This window comes from Pseudoliparis swirei, chromosome 17 (assembly GCF_029220125.1).
Source record: "Pseudoliparis swirei isolate HS2019 ecotype Mariana Trench chromosome 17, NWPU_hadal_v1, whole genome shotgun sequence".
Classification (NCBI taxonomy): domain Eukaryota; kingdom Metazoa; phylum Chordata; class Actinopteri; order Perciformes; family Liparidae; genus Pseudoliparis; species Pseudoliparis swirei.
This window is the reverse complement of record NC_079404.1, coordinates 11683159-11703519: the sequence shown is the minus strand read 5'-3', so window position 1 is coordinate 11703519 and position 20361 is coordinate 11683159. Positions and strand designations below refer to the sequence as shown.

Genomic DNA, 20361 nt, shown 5'->3' with positions numbered 1-20361 from the left:
TATATTTATGTCTGTAAATAAGGTGTGGAGGAAGGACCATGTTTAATCTGCAAGTGGATGCCAGCTGATGGCCAGCTATTATGCTGTGAGAAATTTTGGCTCAGCAAGTTTAGCTGCGTGAACCAGACAGTCGCAGCCGGTGGGAAAGGCTTTGAAAAGCAGCACAGCGTAGGTCAACTAGAGCCACAGAAGCAGAGGCAAATCCAAGCGGGACAACAAAGTGCTTTCACTTTGTCTATTAATCAAGCTATGGACAATGGCGGAGCTAGAGGTGGGGCTTAAGTCCAACGGTTTAAACAAACACAATTATCTGAACAGATCACCACCACCGCAGTTCACAAGGGAGCAAACTGGTCGGACCAGGAGGTGATTCACCACATACAACCATTGCAACAACATAACTGACAGCGCGGGGCACGAGTCCACCGTCGAGGAATGTATCAATACTTTTATAACACGAGAAAAAAACAATCAAGTAGTGTGGACAAAGGTAAATATAATGGCACCAAACAGCTCAGCTAAAAATAACACTGTGCCACTGTCACCTTTCAGTATTTAAGTTTCCCTGAAGGTCAAAGTCACCTGAAAGCCGACACAGTTCAAACTACAGCGTCCTGTGATCACTCACACAGCTACTTATTGACAACATGTTAAATACTGGTATTACTGCAGTATTCCATTATGTTTGTACTTGTTTTCTTTCAGTAAAATAAATTCTGCATGTCATTTTATAGGATGTATATAGGTACTAGTTTTCTTTCTTTTTTTACAGTGAATGAATGAAATAATCTAATCATGACGATGTGTTTGTTTAAAGAGCAACAGATAAAGAAACGGTGACAATCAATCAAGTAACAATCAGGGCAAAATAAACAAACAAGACCAACAGTAAATAGACAACAATGGTGGTGCATTGTCACCGGCTGCATAATAAAATAAACATCACACTCAACACCATGTTCCAGGTGAAAATACAGCACATTGTGAAGAATAGCGGCAGTGTTGTGTGATGACCTTCTCATCTGCACTGACATGATCACACAAAGGAGAGAGTCTCAAACACCAGTTCATGCATGTTAATCTGCTGTCAGGTGTGGTTATATAATAAAGCCCAAGAAGTAGCCTGTGACACTGCCATCGTTCTAAATCAAGAAGAAACAAGCCCATTGCTGCTCAAGGGCTCGCGTGAGACAAACAGCAGAAGCTGTTGGCAGCATCAACGCCTCAGCCATTCCAGACAAAATGACTATTAACCACTTCATCCCCCATAACTTCATTGAGGGCGTCGGTCAGACTGATGCATTCTTGTTCTAAAAGAAAGCACAATCTCAGTAGCATCTCAATTAAAGCTGCACTTGTTCCTGTCTCTTACCAACCACTCATTCATCTGGAATATGCCAAATATATTAATAATCAGAGTGAGAAGTAGTTCAAGAATGAAGTTTCTGCATGCTATCGGATTTTGGAAAGACACTTTGATGAACACCTGGATACTCTTGGCATGTGTGTGCACACACTCTAGCCCACTCAGCATGATCACTCCAGACAAAAAAATGACAAGTAAACCCGAAGAGAACATGCAGGGAGAAATATCAACCCAGACTTAGAGCACAGGGACATCTGAAAACCATCACAACTCTCCAAACTGCAAAGTTTGTTTGGGAATGCAATATTCTTTTACATAAAGTAAAATACTTTATAATGACAAATCAAAGCAACTTTAAAGACATTTTCATCGGTATTTAAACACAAACATATATATGTGAATGCAAGAGAATTGTCTATGTCCCAATACATCGCGTGAATACCAAAACATGTATGTACACTACCAGGAGCAACATGGTGTTAACTTGTCAAATTACAACTCAAGCTGAATCAAACGTGAATTAAAGTAAGCCATTAAAGTAAACATTAAAATCATATATCATCACTATCATCTCCAGTGAGTAAGACTGTGATCACAGCACTTAGCATGATGTACTGCACAGCTTTGCCACCTTGTGGTCAAACGAAGAAACACCGATGTGTGTGTGCGTGTGTGTGTGTGTGTGTGTGTGTGTGTGTGTGTGTGTGCGCGCGCGCAAGCAATTTATAATGTGATTATGTAAAACAAACCCAAAACAACTTTAAACTTTAAAAATCACCAAGTCTGTGGAAGAAAAACTGTATACAATACAATTAAATGCAAATGTGCACGAATCCAGTCATAGATCATTTTAATTATTGGCTATTTAACTAGGAATTACCAAAGCATGAGATGACAAAACTGACCTGAAAGTGCAGAATTATGGTCCAGATCAATCCCAGGGTCAGTTTTGGGTTGCCGTCTGTGATGTCATCATTCCTGATATTTACAAGTTTGACCTGATGAGAGGAAACACATGATTAGCATATTTACAATATCTCCAAATGTTCAAAGCCCGCTTTTGAGTTTCTAAATTGTGGCATTCCCCTTTACATGGATGAGTGTATTAAACAAGTATTAAATATCAGTTTCACTGGGTTTTGTCTATTTTGACTCGTATGACTGTCATATAACAAGCACCACAAGGTGGCACAACAGTCATTATATAATGTCAGGGAGCTGCTATGATCATGTGGGACTGAGGGGAGGAAAGGAATGTGTGCTACTAATTAATTACTATAAAGGAGCTCGGCCTGTTTTATCTTCCACACATTAGAGAGAAAAACACAGTACAACCATAGAGCAGGTTATCTATTCCTCCAAAGCCAGCGTGATCTTCAGTTACAACTGCAATCAATAAGCTGCAGGGGGAGATCTGTCTTTAACAGATCATTTTACATTTACAGACTACAGTTGATGCCACTGTCCTGTTGAGACTCCGCCTGATTCCATCGTGGAATATGCCTACTATGAACTATTCATACACTCTGTCATATCACATTACATCTGCATCTGTCCATCCTAGGAGAGGATCCTCCTCTGTTGCTCTCTCCAGGTTTCTTCCTTTTTTCCCCTGAAGGGTTATTTGGGAGTTTCTCCGATGTGAGGTTTTGGGCAGGAGACAAATTTGTAATTTGTGAAATTGGGCTATACAAATAAACTGAATTGAATTGAATTGAATGCAAGTATCTGGTGTGTAATGCAGCTAAAACAATAGAGACACTCTTTTGTGACCATCTATGTTTCCTTTGTCTCAAGTCTTACATCACATCTGGCTCTGGCTGTGCAAGGCCGTGTTCTTCATCACATCACATCCGGAGTGGTGGGGGGAGGGGAGGGGAGGGCAATTCGAGCTCTCTGAAACCCAACCGATGGGATATGTAGCTCCTTATTAAACGCTGCCACTACTATTTGTGGGAGCTGATTTGTGATTTTCAGAAAGAAAATCAGAAAGATGAATAGGCGGGGTCGAAGTAATCACCACTAAATGGGGCTGTCCCACACAATGTGGCACTGAGGCAGAGGCCAGATATTCAGAAACAGTTTTCCACACTTTGTGCCCAGATATTTAGAAACAGTGTGCCACACAGTGCGCATTCCCACTTCACTTACACATGTACCTTTGCTTGCATTTGTCTACTTTAGTGGTTAGAAGGGAAACAAATCTCTCTTAATATGATGCAACTGCACACACGGACTGCTACATTTAGTATTCATGCATCGAGTGCTATCCAGCTGTAACATTTAATTACATTTGCTTCCTGCATAAAAATGTGAACATTCTGAATGAATCATGTGGATTTTCAGTTTTTTATGACTGTTTACATTTTTTTTCTTCATTTATGACAATAAATAAGCAATAATGGCTCAAATTCATTCCAATGAACAGTGTGACAGAAGAAGAGTTTGAGTGCTTGGATTGATCCATACCTGTCGCCTCTTTAAATAATCCAGCGCTATTTGTACATTCTGGAGTCTGTGGAAGCGCATCCTTCCTCTCTCCCGAGGCTGTGGACATAAAGAGGGCAGAGGGGCCATGTAGCATACTTGGATTTTTCTCAATATCAGAGGACACATTTCAAATATGATTAGTAACATGGTGGACACAGGACATGCATCCATGTTATTTCCTGCTATTCTGGAGATAAAGACTTCATAGAACACATAAGATAAACCCGACCCACAACTAGAGTGGCCATTTATAAAAAAACGGTGCATAAACCAAACATTTTCCACCGTTTACTTCTGTAGAAATGTACTTTTAACATGTAATAACAAACCAAGTAACAGTTAAAGGATATTTTCTGTGCTGTAGATGCCAAATATAAAACATTAAAATAATGGCAGAATGAATTAATCAACACTCAGGTGCCACAGCATGAGGTAATGAAATAGAAAATGCACTGTAGCCAGGATGCAGCAGCGGTAAAAGAGGTGTGCTGTATTCAGCCGTATCTCTAAGTTGATGAAAGCTGGTAAGAACCCTGCTCATCTCAATAGCAAAGCAACAGTGACCCATCTCCCCGAGCATTCAGTCAATGGCTCTCATACACTTATGAGGAGCTCTTGAGGCTTCAAAATACTTAAGAGCATATTCAAAAGCGGCAGATGAAAAATGTCCTGATGCTCACGTCGGTTCAGAGCGCTTTGGTTGCATGGCTCAGTGATGAGCAAAGCTAGTGAGGTGGATTCAAGCGTTATGGGCAATTTACTTTCAAGATATTGCATCTTTTTAATGCCTTTGCAAGATCAAAAGGCCACATTTACACATATTCAAAAACGCATTTGAGGATGAAGAGGCCTGGGTCTTTAAATCATGTGCACAACAATCTCTGCACCATCACTGTCATCTGGTCATGTAGGATTCGGACATTGTTTGCGGATCAAAAGAAGTGGCATTACTAAAACAATGTTGCATAGAAATCACAAATTCAGCTAAATTGGTCAAAAGTGAAACACTACTCTCTAAGCATATAGAAGAACTACAATATCTGCTAAAGCCAGTACGTAGATTTACAGAGACAAGTCTTATCGCGGGATTGTTTCTCCACTCCTGTTAACGGGCCATGGCACAACTCTGAATTAGTTTGTTAAAAGGGGGTGGAGGGGAGGGCCACACGTACCCCCTGATCATCATCCACCGTGTCTCCATGCTGCTCAACTGCACATGCTTCTGTCCCACTCACCAACCGCAAAGTCTTCAGAAAATCACGCTCCCTTGGCTTATCACCGAAATGGGGAAGAAAGGAAGACATGGACACACACAGCGGCCAAATCAAAAGGAAGTTAGACAATGGACGGAAACCAATCAAAGAGTGGACAACAGAAAAGGAGGAAAGTAGAAGGGAAACAGGATGTAGACAGAAAATAGATAGCTTGTAGAGGATGAAAGTTAGTCACACTGGAGGAGGAGTAACTGCTGAGGCTCCTTGCACAGGAAGACGTGCAATTTAAATACAGAAAGGGACAACACAGCATGAGAACATTATGGAGCTCAGGACTACACAAACACTGTGTTAACATACTTCAATATAAGATGAAAGAATGACATGTTAACAGAGAAATTAAATAATACTGCAGATAGCCAGCTGAATAACGTACAGCACCTAAGTAGTAACGCCAGAGAGCGACAGCCACACACACTGTGCCGCTATGTGCTCTACGGGATTAAACGCATACACATAATGAACTAGACATCGATTGCTACTTCAGTTCTTAGTTATTCTAAGTTATGACAGCGATCATTCCAGATAGGTTTTAATCACCATAACAGCAAAGTTTCCCGCACTCACAGAAATACTGCGCATGAACGCAATTTATAGAATCAATGTCACATTTTGATGTTGGTTAACTGTCAAGTGCAGTAATGTTTGCCCTCGTAATGTTACTATTTGTAAAAGGGCATTTTCAAAAAGGACTTGCAGCAATGCTTGTCTCCAGAAGAGTTTAAACAGTTTATGACACACAGCAGTTTGAATAAGTGCTCATGTAATTGTGGTATGTAGATACATTTCTCAAATGGGAAATAAGCACAGGTAGGTCTGAAGAAACTTGGTTATTCTTTCTTGTAGACTGATACCGTCAACGTAGCCTGTATTGGATTTTACATGCGCACAGTTTATGATGCTTATTCAGATATGGATGACATGTTACGATTTGGGGCTGTGCTCTTGGATTTTACTACCACTTTTGATGTAATTGTGCATAGTATTCATATTGTCAAGCTCAAATTGTACGGTTAACGCTTGCATGGGGAATGAAGGTCCAAATGAAGAATACAGAATAATGCTAGCCTTTATCAGTTAGTGAGTTAAAAAGGCCTGTTAGCTTTGTTAATTACTTATTATCGGCTGTAAAGTACTTGCCAGAAATCCCAGTGGGCTAAAGTGTGCTAGTTTCCCCTCCTAACTGCTTTTCCTTGCTTACATTTCCTTGTTTGAGAGACAACAACCTTTTGGGCTAATCACAGGATTTAATATCCCACTTAAGTTAGTTGCTACTTGAGCGACATACTGAGTGGCACAAAGCGCCCCATCCCTGAGTATCAAAACAAAAGTATCGTAAAACAAGGCGTACTGTCCCTCCCTTTTACCAACATGTAGTAGCGCAACACAACACATCCCAAACACATTGGTCAGTTTCGTAGATATCCAAGAAGTTTTCAGGAAAAAGAAACAAAAATAGTCTTTTGATATGTTCATAACTTGCATACAAATCTCCTCAAAAATGCGACTTCATTGAGGGGGTTTGGGTGGATGCACAGTAAAAGCAGATCCGATTACAGACCATCAAATCCCAAGAATTCCTCCTGCCATCAGTTGTATAAGTGGGAAGGACGCAGGGCAAGATCATCAGTCATGCAGAGGTATGATGAGCAGCTCTAACGGAAGAGGAATAGACTTCTCACTTTCGGAAAGTGTTGTGGTTTCATAAGGCTGATGTCAGTGGAAATAGGATCACTCAACATGTCCATGGACCAAAACTTCATCCGCACTTTGTTGTGAGTTTCTTATCTCTTTAAGAAACACTGCCCATGAACATTAAAACAACAGGTAAACGTTAACTCACCAATGTGTCTCCAGACAAAACCTCCAGCAGTGAGATCAGGTTATGTCCATCTCGTAGGTCTTCATACAGGTCATTGATATGCTTTCGTACCTAAGGTCATGAGGGAGAAAGCAAAATGTGAGCAGGTATTGTAAAAATGTGAATTGATGACTGTTCATTATAACAAATAGCTATACAATTTCTGCACATGTGGTCGAAATTGGAGCTCAAATCTCTGAGTTGTTCACAGTTATTGAACCATAATGATCTGAATTACTAATGAAGAGATATGTGTGAGGATTATACTACGCATGTTTTCAAATCCATACACCTGGTGTAACTATAACTCTGCCTTTGATGTGTCTTTCTTATGTAACTCAATTAACTTGGTGTTCAATTTAAAACCCAAGTTAAGAAAAATCTGGGATGTACAAGTTACAACAAATCTCCTCCCCGTTCCCTCAAAACTGAAATGAATGTAGCATAAAACTCACAGGAAGTCATAGTGAAACCGTATCTTATTAACTCCGGTGCTAGGCGTTCTCTTTCCAGCGGGCCCATCTCTCCTTCCTGTCTAAATACCGCACATCTGAAATCACCCTGCTACCCGCTGACCTGCTTTCACACAGGGCTTTCAGCACTGTAATCCCAGATAGCCGCCACAGCTGTGGAGCCAAAATAGACTTGCACCCTTGTGTTATTGGGTCAACAGCGCAGATCCCCCAACTATTACTCAGCACCTCTGAATTTCTCTTCAATGAAATGGGCTTTACAAGTAGAGGTCTGAAATCTAAAATACAAACATTTAAATTAAACCACAAACTCAAGTTCAGCCGGGACACCTACAGGACAGAACTTAGTGTTGTTATACACTTCTCTCTGTTCCTCTGCACCGTCACTGCATGTGTTATACTGAAGCCTGCAGCTTCATGGGCCTCATGCACCCTTCTAATGATTTTCATATCGAAAATAATAAATGCATTCCTGTTTGAAAACATCAAACACCAATGATCATATAACCTGTCAGCAGCACTGATCTACAGGAAGCCCCATCCTCATCAAGTATTTACCATAAAGTGACCCATCAGGACAGGTTTATGGTCCACACCACACTTTGTAGGTGATGATCAATGAACACAAAAATCCCCTCAGGAGCAAAATAATTAATACAATTTGGGTTTGGGGGGAACTGAGTGGTCCGCCATGTCATGTATTATTTGTCTGTTACCACACTGACACTTTATTTAAATTCCTAATGAAAAAAAAGAGTACGAGTGGAGCAGCCGTGCAGCTGTGTGACTAACAAAGTTATCAGTTAACAGTTTTGTTTAAACCTGCTAATGCTGACGTTTAGCGGGTTATTTATTGGTGTATTGAGTTATTATGATAAGAGTTGCACTAAACACAAAGTACAGCTAAGACAGATGAGAAGTTCCCCAATAAGGACCCACGGTGACACTGTTAGGATCTGGAGTTTGTGTCTAGTTTTGTGTCTTGTTTAGAAGTCCTTGTGTCGTCTGTCTCCCTGTGATTGTCTGCCCTGGCCCTGATTGTTTCCTTCTGTGTGATTGCTGGTCCCGCCCTCATTGTGTTCACCTGTGTCTCGTTCCCCGTTGTCCAATCCTCTCACCTTGCCTGTGTATGTAAACCCTGTTCGGCTCATTCCCAGTGTGGCTTCGTACTGTTTAGTCTGCGTTTTTGTCGTTCCTGTCTGGTCTGGTCTGTGATTTTTGTAATTAAATAGTTTGTGCAGTAATGTCGGCGTTTGGGTCCTCTCTTGCTGCGACAACCGTGACCACACATGACAGACACAAGTGTGACACGTCCTTAAATATTCTCGAAAATTCCTTATACAGCTTTATTCTTGTTTTGAAATCATGAAGTCCCTAAGTGACTGAACATCTTGGTGGGCCATGTGACAAGTCATGTGATTTTGTGTTCCCATAACAACATTTCCAAGACGTCGACTCCAGCTTGTGAGAGATCTGACACAAGTAGCTACATTTTCTCAAACTCTCATGCAACTGTAACTTCTGTCATTGCTTTGGTTGCTCATTTGGTTAGGGATTTTATTTATTTGTTAATATAATATTTGTGTTAGTTCAGCAATATTTTTTCCTGCTTATTTTCATGAGTAAAGACACTGGATCCCTGCAAGACATCCAATAATAAATGGGACTTATGGCATCAACTAATGCTTAATGTAAAGTACCAAATTAAATTAATGAATTTGCCTTAATTTATAATATCACATTACTCCCTGTGTATTCCGAACATAAAATCAATTAATTGATTTTTAGTGATGAATGCACCACCGATGTATGAATCCTATATAAAGTATAACATTACGCAGGACTTCATTCATTTATTCATTACTAAAGGCAGATTAAATGAGATGTTCCAGTGCTTCTCTGTCAGCTAAAGTGTTTGAATAAATTCAACACACACATGAAGCAATTCAGATCCCTGCCAACAACAGACAACCTGTTGGTGCAGCAGAGCAACCGCACATGTCATGCTGAGTGACAGCCAGCTTTAATAATATCTGGGGAGGAATGTCATCATGTTGGGACCTAACACGGAGAGTGGTAATTATTTTGACTACCAATATTTCTCACATGGATTGTTTATGTTAGAGAAAAATAGTTTGCTGATTCTGGGTATTTCTACTATTATTTAGGTTTCACCTCTGTATTATATGTTTTCAATGGGACACTGATGAATGAGACCGGTTTTCACAAACAGAATATCCCAATTTGATGTAATAACACACATTAGTTCTTACCTTCAGCAGATGCTGGTTTATCCATTTGGTAAATGTCTTCTTCTGCACTCTGTCTCTTTCATCTGAGGTTGAGAGAAAAAAAGTTTTAAACCATTGCACAGATCATTTTGGGATCTCTACGTATATTTTGCTTACTGCTGCGCAGAGTCAATTTTTTGTTTTTTAGATTAATAGTTCAATAAAAGTGACATAGATAAGAGAGTATACAGGACTGTCTCAGAAAATTAGAATATTGTGATAAAGTTCTTTATTTTCTGTAATGCAATTAAAAAATTATTAAATATTAAAAGAATAAAAGGCTTGCAATATTTCAGTTGATTTGTAATGAATCCAGAATGCATGACATTTTTGTTTTTTAAATTGCATTACAGAAAATAAAGAACTTTATCACAATATTCTAATTTTCTGAGACAGTCCTGTATATGAAGACCATCCAGTTGCTAAATAGAAGGATGTAATTTCCCAGTGGCTAAAGAGAAGGATATCATTTTCCAGAGGCTGAAATGACATCACTCTCTCCTGCATGCCTTGGACTGTTTTTTTGTTTCCTAAGACCATAGCAACCAGACTTCCTGCAGCCTGTGAAATATGTGAAGCTAAATGAATGCATTAAAAAGAAAAAGGAAAATGATTAACATGTTTTTCTTCAAATCGATACTTTTTTAGCAGCATTAATATAATAGAGCACAACTACACTGGTGTTTGTGTGTAACATTATGAACAACTTGTATGGTTGCTGTAGACTTCCTTAACCCTTGTGTTGCCTTCGGGTCAATTTGACCCGATTCAATGTTTCACCCTCCTGTCGCCTTCGGGTCAATATGACCCGATTCAATGTTTAACCCTCCTGTTACCTTTATATTTACTAACATATTTTACCCTTGAGGTCAATATGACCCCAGCTATTAAAATCTCCAGAAAATTATTAGAATTAATATTGTTTTCCAAGTTTAAGTGTGAGGTACTTTATGTTTGTTTGTTGACTCCCGAAAGAACACCGACATTAAACATTGAATCGGGTCAAATTGACCCGAAGGCGACAGGAGGGTTAAATATTGAATCGGGTCAAAATGACCCGAAGGCAACACAAGGGTTAAGATTATCGGCTTCTATCCGGTGTCAGAGCAGAGTTCAGTCCCATTCCGCCTCCTGACACAATTCCTCTAAATCGTCCTCGGTGAACACCAAAATACAGTAAGTACAATCAATGACATTAACAACAATCTGGTGGCTATAAGTCCCATTTACTCCACTAATGACAACAACACTGTGGAGGATAAGTATGTCCCTGAACATTGACCACAAGCTCTTTAATGATCTGCAGTGACACAAGACGGTCCTCGAGGTTATCTTACCTACTATTGAAATGAGCACATGATCACATGACTAACGTTTCAAGGAAAGGACACAAAGAAGCAGTGAGATAAATACTGACCCATGCAGCACATTAGAGTTACCAGGTGAGCTCTATGCTCCCTCTCAGCCTTAAGCAGGTACTTCCTCTTCTGCACTAGTCCCTGAGGGCTGTCCGGAGGACCGCGGCTCAGGTAGAGGAAAGCCATGAGGACAAGCGAGTGAGGAAGCAGAAACCGTCTCCTGCTTCTTGCCTGCCTGACTGCCTGCCAGCCTCGAGGGCAGCAGAGCTCCCTTTCTCACCATGCATCCAGAACGAGTCCCGTCAGGTTTTCCATGGCTACTCACTATTTTGAGTTTCTACGCAGTTTAATGTTTATCTAGCAGCAGCACTCAAAACCACAGGGAAGAAAATCCACAGGGAAACAAATACAAGTTCCCTGTTCACATGCTTGAGGATAGTTTCATAAGTAAGCTGCTATTTAAAAGCAATGAAGCATCATTTCTGATGACAGCATGCATCACTTGATGAATGCAAATATCTTTAATTGCGTGAGCGATATGTCACAGACCTAATTTTTAAGAGTGCAAAAGTTTTTGGATAATCATCTCTCTGTATTGCAGCTTCCAAGACTCACCACAATGTCTACTTCAGCAGAAACGACTGAGAACAACATCCATGAAAATAACAATCACCTCTCGTCATGATATGCCCCACAAACAATACCAAGAAAGGACGAGAGATTTTATTGTTAATCTGACCGTTTTTCACTTTAGAGATTTTAAAAAGTTTTTTTATTACTTCCAGGCAATAGTTATATAAGAAAAGATATAACAAACTGACTGTACTTCCTGCGGATTCCAACATTTAGTTCAAATCTAAAAATAGTGCATGTGTAAAAGCTACAGAGAATTAGAAAGTAGGTTGCTGTGACAGTGGTTTTGTATGATGGTCTACGAATATAGATCAAGGCCTGGCATGAAAAAAAACATCAGAAAGGGGCAGCAACGCATCACATCAGAGCCTGCCAAAAACAACATTGAAGAAAAGGGGAAAAAAGAGTCCAAAGAAATAAGGAAAGTAGTCTGACTGCTGCTGTGTGTATCACTCCCAGTGACTCCACAGCTGAATCGCAGAGGGAATAAAGCAGGGACGCCTGCAGTCGTCCACGAAATTACCTTTGCATTGAAAATGCGGAAGGTTATGTTTTGATCGCCATGTATTTATTTATTTATTTGTATGCGTGTTCCTCGCATAACAAAAACAGTTTTAAACCGAATCGCATGAAATTTGGTGGGATGATTGGTTATTATCCGGGGACCATTTGATTAGATTTTGGGATCGATCGGTCAAAGGTCAAGTTCAAGGTCATGAAAGGGTCAAAATCTTCTTGAATCGCATGAAATTTGGTGGGATGATTGGTTATTATCCGGGGACCATTTGATTAGATTTTGGGATCAATCGGGTCAAAGGTCAAGGTCATGGAAAGGTCAAAATCTTCTTTTTACCATAGCACGGTCAATTGTTATCCAATTGGCATGCAACTAATGCCAAAATGTTCATAATTCAATGCCCAATCTTGTGGTATGCGAAGGTATGCGCTCTACCGAGTGCCCATTCTAGTTTGGTTTGTAACGCACCTCTCTGTGCTCTCTGTGCATCATATATAAACCTCTTCAATATAGATTGGCTCAGCGTTCCAGGAAACCCTCCAGCTCAAGGCAGCAGACGATAGCTGAACGGCTGCATCATCAAACGGCCATCACACCCGGTCAGCACGAGCCTACTACACTCCTCACATTGCACATACAGAAAACACACAATAGACTCAGAACTAGGGAGCAGGTTTGAATATACTATGAGATCAATTATTTCTGCAGCTGTGCTTTCCAAAAAGTGAGGGTGAGTTTAATAGTATGATGCCCTCTTGAGGATCGGAAGTGAGCGTGGAGTCGTATCAGTCCTAACATATTAGACTTCAAAACAGTAGTCATACATTATTTAATCAGAACATAAAAGCAGTAGTAAATATCAGATATCAGACAGACAACACAAAGGCTCGGTGTCAAACCCTCTGTCTCCTGATATTGCACATCATTATCAGCTAATACTAGATGTGATTATTCTACTTTGATCGTTGCACCTTTGAACTATTTCACATAAATGCAATGTTATTAGCCAGCTAGTTAAACAGCTAATACTACGGCTAATCGTCCTAAAAAAAGCTGCATCTGTCTCCTGTCTCACTACTTCAGTTTCATATGCATTATTCATATGCAAATTATCCATACACTCTGTCATACTCATTGAATGTGTTTATGTAACTCTGTAATGCTTCATTCTGTACAAGTGACATCTATTGTTTCTGTCCATCCTGGAGAGGGATCCTCCTCTGTTGCTCTTTTGAAAGTGTCTTCCCTTTTTCCTTGTGAAAGGGTTTTTCCTATTTTTTTTCCTGATCCGATGTGAGTTCCTGGGACAGGGATGTGTACAGATTGTAAAGCCCTCTGACGCAAATTCGTAATTTGTGATCTTGGGCTATACAAATAAACTGAATTGAATTGAATATGCCTAATATAAAGCATTTCTCACACAGCCATACCAAATGGATCCACTTTCATCAGCGAGCCAAAACAACATTCCTGGGAAAGTTATTCTGGCTGTTAACTGCAAAGCACATATCTGTTAACTCAAATCAAATATGTCCTAAAAAAATATTATTTTAAGGGGAGAAGTTCTCTATACAGTAGTCAAGCTACTCTGAACTAACCAACTTTGAACCAACCGCTTGTTAATGGGTTGATGTTTGAAGGACTAGCCGCTTTTTTCTCATATTACATCTGAACATCTTGATATTTATAAACCCGGAGCTACTCATCAAATCCTCCTTAAGACATGCAAATATAGACAGTTAAACCGGTATTCATAAAGTAGCACTTATTATTTTCTATGCAGTCTTCTGGAATTATTTGCAGCTTGAGCACACTCAAAGAAAAAATGACAGCTAACGCCCCTGAAAATTGGGACACATAGTGGCCAGTTGTGTATCAAATCAAACGTTTTGGGTGCCCGGTGTACAGTCTGAGCCCAACGCAAGCTAAGATCCCCCCTCCTGCATTAAATTAGAGAGCATAGAACTCCTGAGACACCTATTTGTAGACCGAGGCAAAGCACATGTGCATGTCTATAAATAGCTACAACCCTAAACCATGCTGCCCCTGCAACTGCAGGCCACATATTCTGTAGCACTTAGACGACTTTATTCACTTCCTTACATACGACAAATACATGACTGAGGAAATAAATGCTTGTGGTAGAATTAGCATTTTTTAGTAGAGGGTTGATGTCTTATTTTTAGGGTTGCTGAATGTCATTTTTCCACCCCAAAAGGAATGGTTATTAGATGTTAATACAAGTTGGCCAGTATTTATTTGATATACTTAAACATTAGAGATTGAAGATCTGACATTGGTTGAGCGTTTGCATTTTCCAGAGAATGCCTGGCACAGGGGGCAGCAGTAACACCCTTTGGCATCTTGTTACGTCAGGACGCCTAAAATATCCTCACATTCTGAGCAGAGAAGAGTCAAAAAGTCCTAGGAATCAAAATCTAGGCAGTGTAATCCTCTTGACGTCGTATGGGAGGGAAAACAAAACTGACAAAAAGACTCAACTAAAAAAAGCCCACTACCTTCCCGCCTGCGACAAGGACACGCTAAACATTCTTGCTCAACAGCTTTCATTTCACATCTCTTGTATCACAACCACCTCAGAAAGCAAAGGCATGCGTACCTTTTGAGTACAAGGCCGTCCGTTGCATAGCAGTGGAGCGGCTGTTAAAATAAAGGTGTGCATCACTGTGTACTTGATCTGAGTCAACACATTATCACTTTGATATAAATTGCACTTAAAGACAACAAATGAAAAACTAAAACCAAACAAGTATCCTGCACGGTAGTGTAATGTCTGATCCTGTATTATAAAAGACTAAATGAAAATGTCTGCAGCACCCCGAAAGGTACTGAAGGGTAATGCTTCATCAAGATGATCAACATATAGAGCACATTGTTCACTCTCCCATTGTTTAGTCTAGAACTACGTTGTGATGTGCCTCAAGCCCTTTTCACTAAGATCATGAATTCTATTTTTGTAAAAATATTACATTCTGCAACCATGCTAGCATCTCTGTGAGGCGTAATGCTGACATCATTATGCTAACATGCTAACAGTGACATGCTAAGATGTTCAGCAGGTGTAAGAATTCCATCAGCAGCAACCTAAAATGTTCCTACTAAACTCGTCATCCTTGTTGGATGACGCATTATGGGTTTGTAATGCACAGAGGCCCACTGACATGATGACTCAGCTCAATGTGGCTATCAAATAAAGTCTACAACATCCGTGCAAAGATTATAATTATCCACAGCATTTACATTGAATATGACCAGTATCAATGAATAGGTGTCCTTATAATCAATGATACTGTTGGAATCTGAACATTAAGTTTTATGGTGCATATAAATACACATTTCCTCCATTTATGAAGTTGTGATTATTTTGGAAGTCTTCATGAAAGGTTAATGGAGGTGTAGATGGCGAAGTGCCCTCAGACATGAGCTATCACTAGAAAAGGGCACTCTACATCAAGGAAAGGAAAGAGAAAGCATTAGTGACAGCTAATGAGACACACACAGAGACACACACACATGCACTACTCAATAGAAGCATGCATGTGTGAAACAGCTGCAACTGCCACATATGAGTAAGTATTAGTGCACGTGAGTAAATATTCTTTTCCTCCCCAGACTCTCTCTCTCTCGTGGAGAGTGAGAATCCTCCTCAAGACTTAAAGTTAATCCTGTGCTGCATTTACACCGACTGATCTAACAATTGTGGTTTAACATCAACATATGTGTATTGAGACAAAAGGATAAATGAGAGGAGGAACATTACGATTGTAAACGCTTCCATACAGACGTGTTGGACAGCGCTCTGCACTAATATCACCAGAACACCGACTGAGGGAATATCTTTCAGACAAACTGTTTTTGACACAGCAGCAACGTTTCAGAGACATGTGGATATATCAACAACAAAATGTATCGCAAATTCCCACTTTAGATATGACAAAATATTAAATTTAAATTGAATGCAACTTTATCTACACTTTTTAACTTGTGTTTATTTATCTTGGATCAGTTAATAGAAATAAAATGAGAGTAGACATTCCCATTCAAATCCCCGTTACTATAAAAAAATGAAAACAGTGGTGGTCATTTGAGAAGATTATCTTGCTGAACAAAATGAGTAAGTACAAACTATTTGGCCCCAGAGTTTATTTTCTACAATTATCTCAAATTAAATGGAACCAGTGTGATGTTGACTTCCGGGTTGGCCTACAGAAATACGGCACCCATGCAGCACACCAGCTAATTGAAATGTAACACCATGCAGAATTGGAAATTGTAGAGTTTCAATAAGTTGCCACCTTGCAGTAGTGCTTCAATGATCCTTGATATAGATTCCACAGGTCTCTGAAACGTTGCTGCTGTGTCAAAAACAGTTTGCCTGAAAGATATTCCCTCAGTCGGTGTTCTGGTGATATTAGTGCAGAGCTCTGTCTAACACGTCTGTATGGAAGCGTTTACAATCGTAATGTTCCTCCTCTCATTTATCCTTTTGTCTCGATACACTAGACGCTCTCTGATCTCTCTTATAAGTCATGACTGGTATCAGACAAGTCAAGAGGTTTAGCAATGGTTCAAAAACGGTAAACTTTAGAGTGAAACACAAACGACATATGAAGCTGCTCATTTCCTGGCCACCGATGAAACAGTGTGGATGAATCAGTTTCCTTCTGCTAGTATGGGATTGCTTCCCAGCATCTGCAGCATTTGGGAGAAAAGGCTGGTGATGCTGGAGTGAGGGAGGAGTGAGGAGGGGGCAGGGAGGAGGGAGGAGCAAAGAGGCTAGAGAGCATGAGTCACGGGTGGGACATGATGATCTCATGCAAGAGGAGCTAAACCAAGCTGTGGAATGAGGTCTAGCTCATGTGGTTTTTCCCATCACCATGGCAGCATGTACATACAATATTTAGAAATACAGCAGTGACACACACTCAGACACTGGAACAAAGATATAATAAAACTGCATGGGACTGCATTAAAGTTATATTCTATAAAACAGCACATGAAGAACATTAATCAAATGCATTCCAGACAGACAATGCGTACATATCTCTCAATGATTTTTAAAAAACAAGGTTAATATATGATTAAAGAATAAGTTAACTCCAGAAAAAGGACTGATGGAGCAGCAAAAAGCTTTCTGAGAGCTCTTCTGATTTAGATTGCATTGCCCATTTCAGATGAAGCTTATTGATTAGATCAATAAAGGGTTTGGCCACGAGAACAATGTTGTATCTTTAGCATAAGACCATGCACTATATATTGGAGAAGGCTTTCTTTAATTCAACACATACAACCTTTTCAAACTGCAAAACATAACAGAAAACAAACAGAAACTATATGTCCGATATAAACTGACATACTAATCTGAGAAAATATCTACTCTGAGGAAAACCTGTAAAATGAAACCACTGCTTAATCTTATTGTAACATTACAGAGCGCCAAGTTGAGCTGGAGTTGGACACTGATCCAAAAATGTAATGCACTTAATTAGTCGTTAGCACTTAGCACTTAGGATTGTGGCTGTGTTAGCTGTAATATGACCCTTGATGATTAGATAACCTAGTGATGATACTATCTAAATCATATCTCTTTGCATTTTTGATAACCAGTATACGTTATCTTAACAAAGTTAATTCCAATTGTCCAGCTATCAAATACACAATATGCAAATCCAAATATTTTTTTCTGATAATCTCTTCGTAGAAATAAAAGAAATATTTGCCGCTCAAAACAATAATTAGTTTAATTACATTGGAAGATATTTGGTCGGCACTGGCCGTCTTTTCCTGTACCTACTACTTGTAATATGTTAGTGTCTTCTTTCTGTTGACCATGACTAACCAATCTAAAAAAATAAATGGAATTAAACCAATGAAGCATATTCCTATTCAATCAAATTAAATCTAATTTGTAGCCCAAAATCAAAAAATTTCAATTTGTACACATACGACATCCTCTGTCCCGGGACCCTCACATTGGTCTCGGGAAAACTATTGTTTGTGAACAATATAAGTTAGTGGATTAGTGTTCTGTTTTTGGAGGCCAATTGTATGTGCACACTATTCAGCACAAAATGCTAGATGTGGGCTGAGTTAGGTGGGCAGAGACCCCATATAAGTCTCTTTGACGTCCAATGAAAAGCCAAGAAAAGTAAAAAAAGAGGGTCACTACCATCAACTTGACACATGAATAAGTCTCTGGAACTTGGATGCTGCTTCCCTAAAAACAAAGTGTCTTTTGTACGAGAGCAGACAGTCTCCACAGAGGCAGCATGCTGTGTGTATGTGTGTGTGTGTGTGTGTGGGGGGGGGGGGGGCTACGAGTCATTTGAATGTGATGAGTGGGCTGTCGACATAGAGCAGAGGGGTTGGGCTGGGCACGGCCCAGGAGGATGGACAAAGGCAATGACTGTGCAAAAAATACAATGCTCTTTCACTCGTCGCTGGGTTTTTGTTACGGCAAGATAATACATGTGTAAACCGCTGGACTTTCATAATAGTACGTTTCCTCAATGTATCTCCAGAAATCCATCTTGTTATGAGAGATCAAGTCATAATGCCAGCCGCAATAATTGACTGTCGGACCACACCCTCATATTCAACAAACAGCTTACAGTACCGGCATCCAAAGACTGGCTCTGCCTGCCATGTAAGACGTCTTCTCCTTTAAGACATTGAATTGGTCCATTAGTTGTAGAAGTTTGAGTCAGTTCACATTCACAGAAAGATTAAACGTATGCTTTAACATTTTACAGAAACAGATTTGGGGTGACGGGTGATTCGTACTCATTGGCTATAGTGTATTTTCACTAATATAGCTCGAGCTAATACCCTATTTAATTAATTTTCGTTACATTTTCTTGTTGTAACAGTCTTTTTAAGACGAGTGGACCAAAATGTATTTGAGAATAATTAAGTACTTTAAAAAAGCTGTGTTTAGGCAAAGAAAAGCAGGTCAAACATCCTGAAAAGAAATGTTTCTTGACTTGTGAACTATAATGAAAAGTATCTGGGTTTTATCTGCATGTCTGTCAATAAACCAAACCTGTTTAATTAGGTTAAAATAAACTGATGAAATAATTTACGCCATAAGGCAACTTTAAAAAAACATTAACTGCTGACTGAACCACCAAATATATAATCTATTAACTCTTTCCTAATGTCAGAGGATGATCAACTGTGTGGAAACTCTGCAGCCGCTTCATGCTGACGGCCTGCCGAGCAGGCTCGGCAGGAACTGTGTGATCCTGCACAGCCCTCAAGTTTACAGCCTTTTGTAAAGCCTGCATTGAATTTCAGCCTGACCCTCAACACATCCTCTGTTTGGTGTACTATTAACTCTAATACCTAATTAGCGTTGCATTCTTCCTTACAGCCACAGCAATAGGAACGACATGAATGATCCAGTCAACGCTGATTGTTATGCTTCGTTGCCAAAATTGCTAATCTTGCATTTCTTTCAAACACAGTTCAGACAACATTTCTCTGCTCTTGGCATTAAAGTTGATCAATGGTGGTGAATGAGTGCACAACATAACACATTACATGGTTCTCACTGACTACAATAAAGCCTTTGCATCATTTTCTGCAGTTATCATCTTTTCTCTGAAACTGACAACCGACAGTCACTTTGATGACCCTGGAATTAAACCAGACAACAAGTGACAAGCACTCACATAAAGACCAAATCAACAGCCCAGACAGTACTAAGAAGTTAAAAGACATTTACATCTTGATTTGGTGATACAAAGACTATTCTGTGTCTCATAGCCGCTAGCTGTTTACTGATTTGTTTGGTTGTGTTTGTTGGTTACTGTTTATGAAATTGTTATGAAAATGTCTCCCTTTTATTCTCCACGCATCACATGGACAGAGGCTCAGGGCTCTGTTTATTCCTGTCATCTGAAAATAAAACTATAGTCACAATGAAAACAGCTTTTAGATAGAGCCCTATATGCAAAAATCACTCAATAAATAGTTATAAGCCATTTTCATGAATGGGAAGACAAATGTACATTGAGAATGAAATTGTTTTAAGAAAGTAAGAAGGTATCAGATATATTAATCAGCCTTATCCTCC

The 20361-nt window shown here is 39.6% G+C and overlaps 1 protein-coding gene across 19 annotated transcripts in view; it reads right to left on the bottom strand.

Annotated features, from left to right (window-relative positions):
• dst (dystonin) overlaps window positions 1–20361 on the bottom strand; it is a 103945-nt gene that overhangs the window by 69602 nt on the left and 13982 nt on the right. For 11 of the 19 annotated variants that reach the window (XM_056435906.1, XM_056435911.1, XM_056435907.1 and 8 more), the window contains 5 exons: window positions 9738–9799; window positions 6974–7063; window positions 5029–5127; window positions 3836–3913; window positions 2272–2364 (listed from right to left, as the gene is read on the bottom strand). In XM_056435906.1, the coding sequence (XP_056291881.1) occupies window positions 2272–2364; window positions 3836–3913; window positions 5029–5127; window positions 6974–7063; window positions 9738–9799 (422 nt within the window). The remainder of the gene's footprint in view (window positions 1–2271; window positions 2365–3835; window positions 3914–5028; window positions 5128–6973; window positions 7064–9737; window positions 9800–20361) is intronic. The other 8 variants (XM_056435910.1, XM_056435922.1, XM_056435923.1 and 5 more) reach the window with 2 other exon arrangements.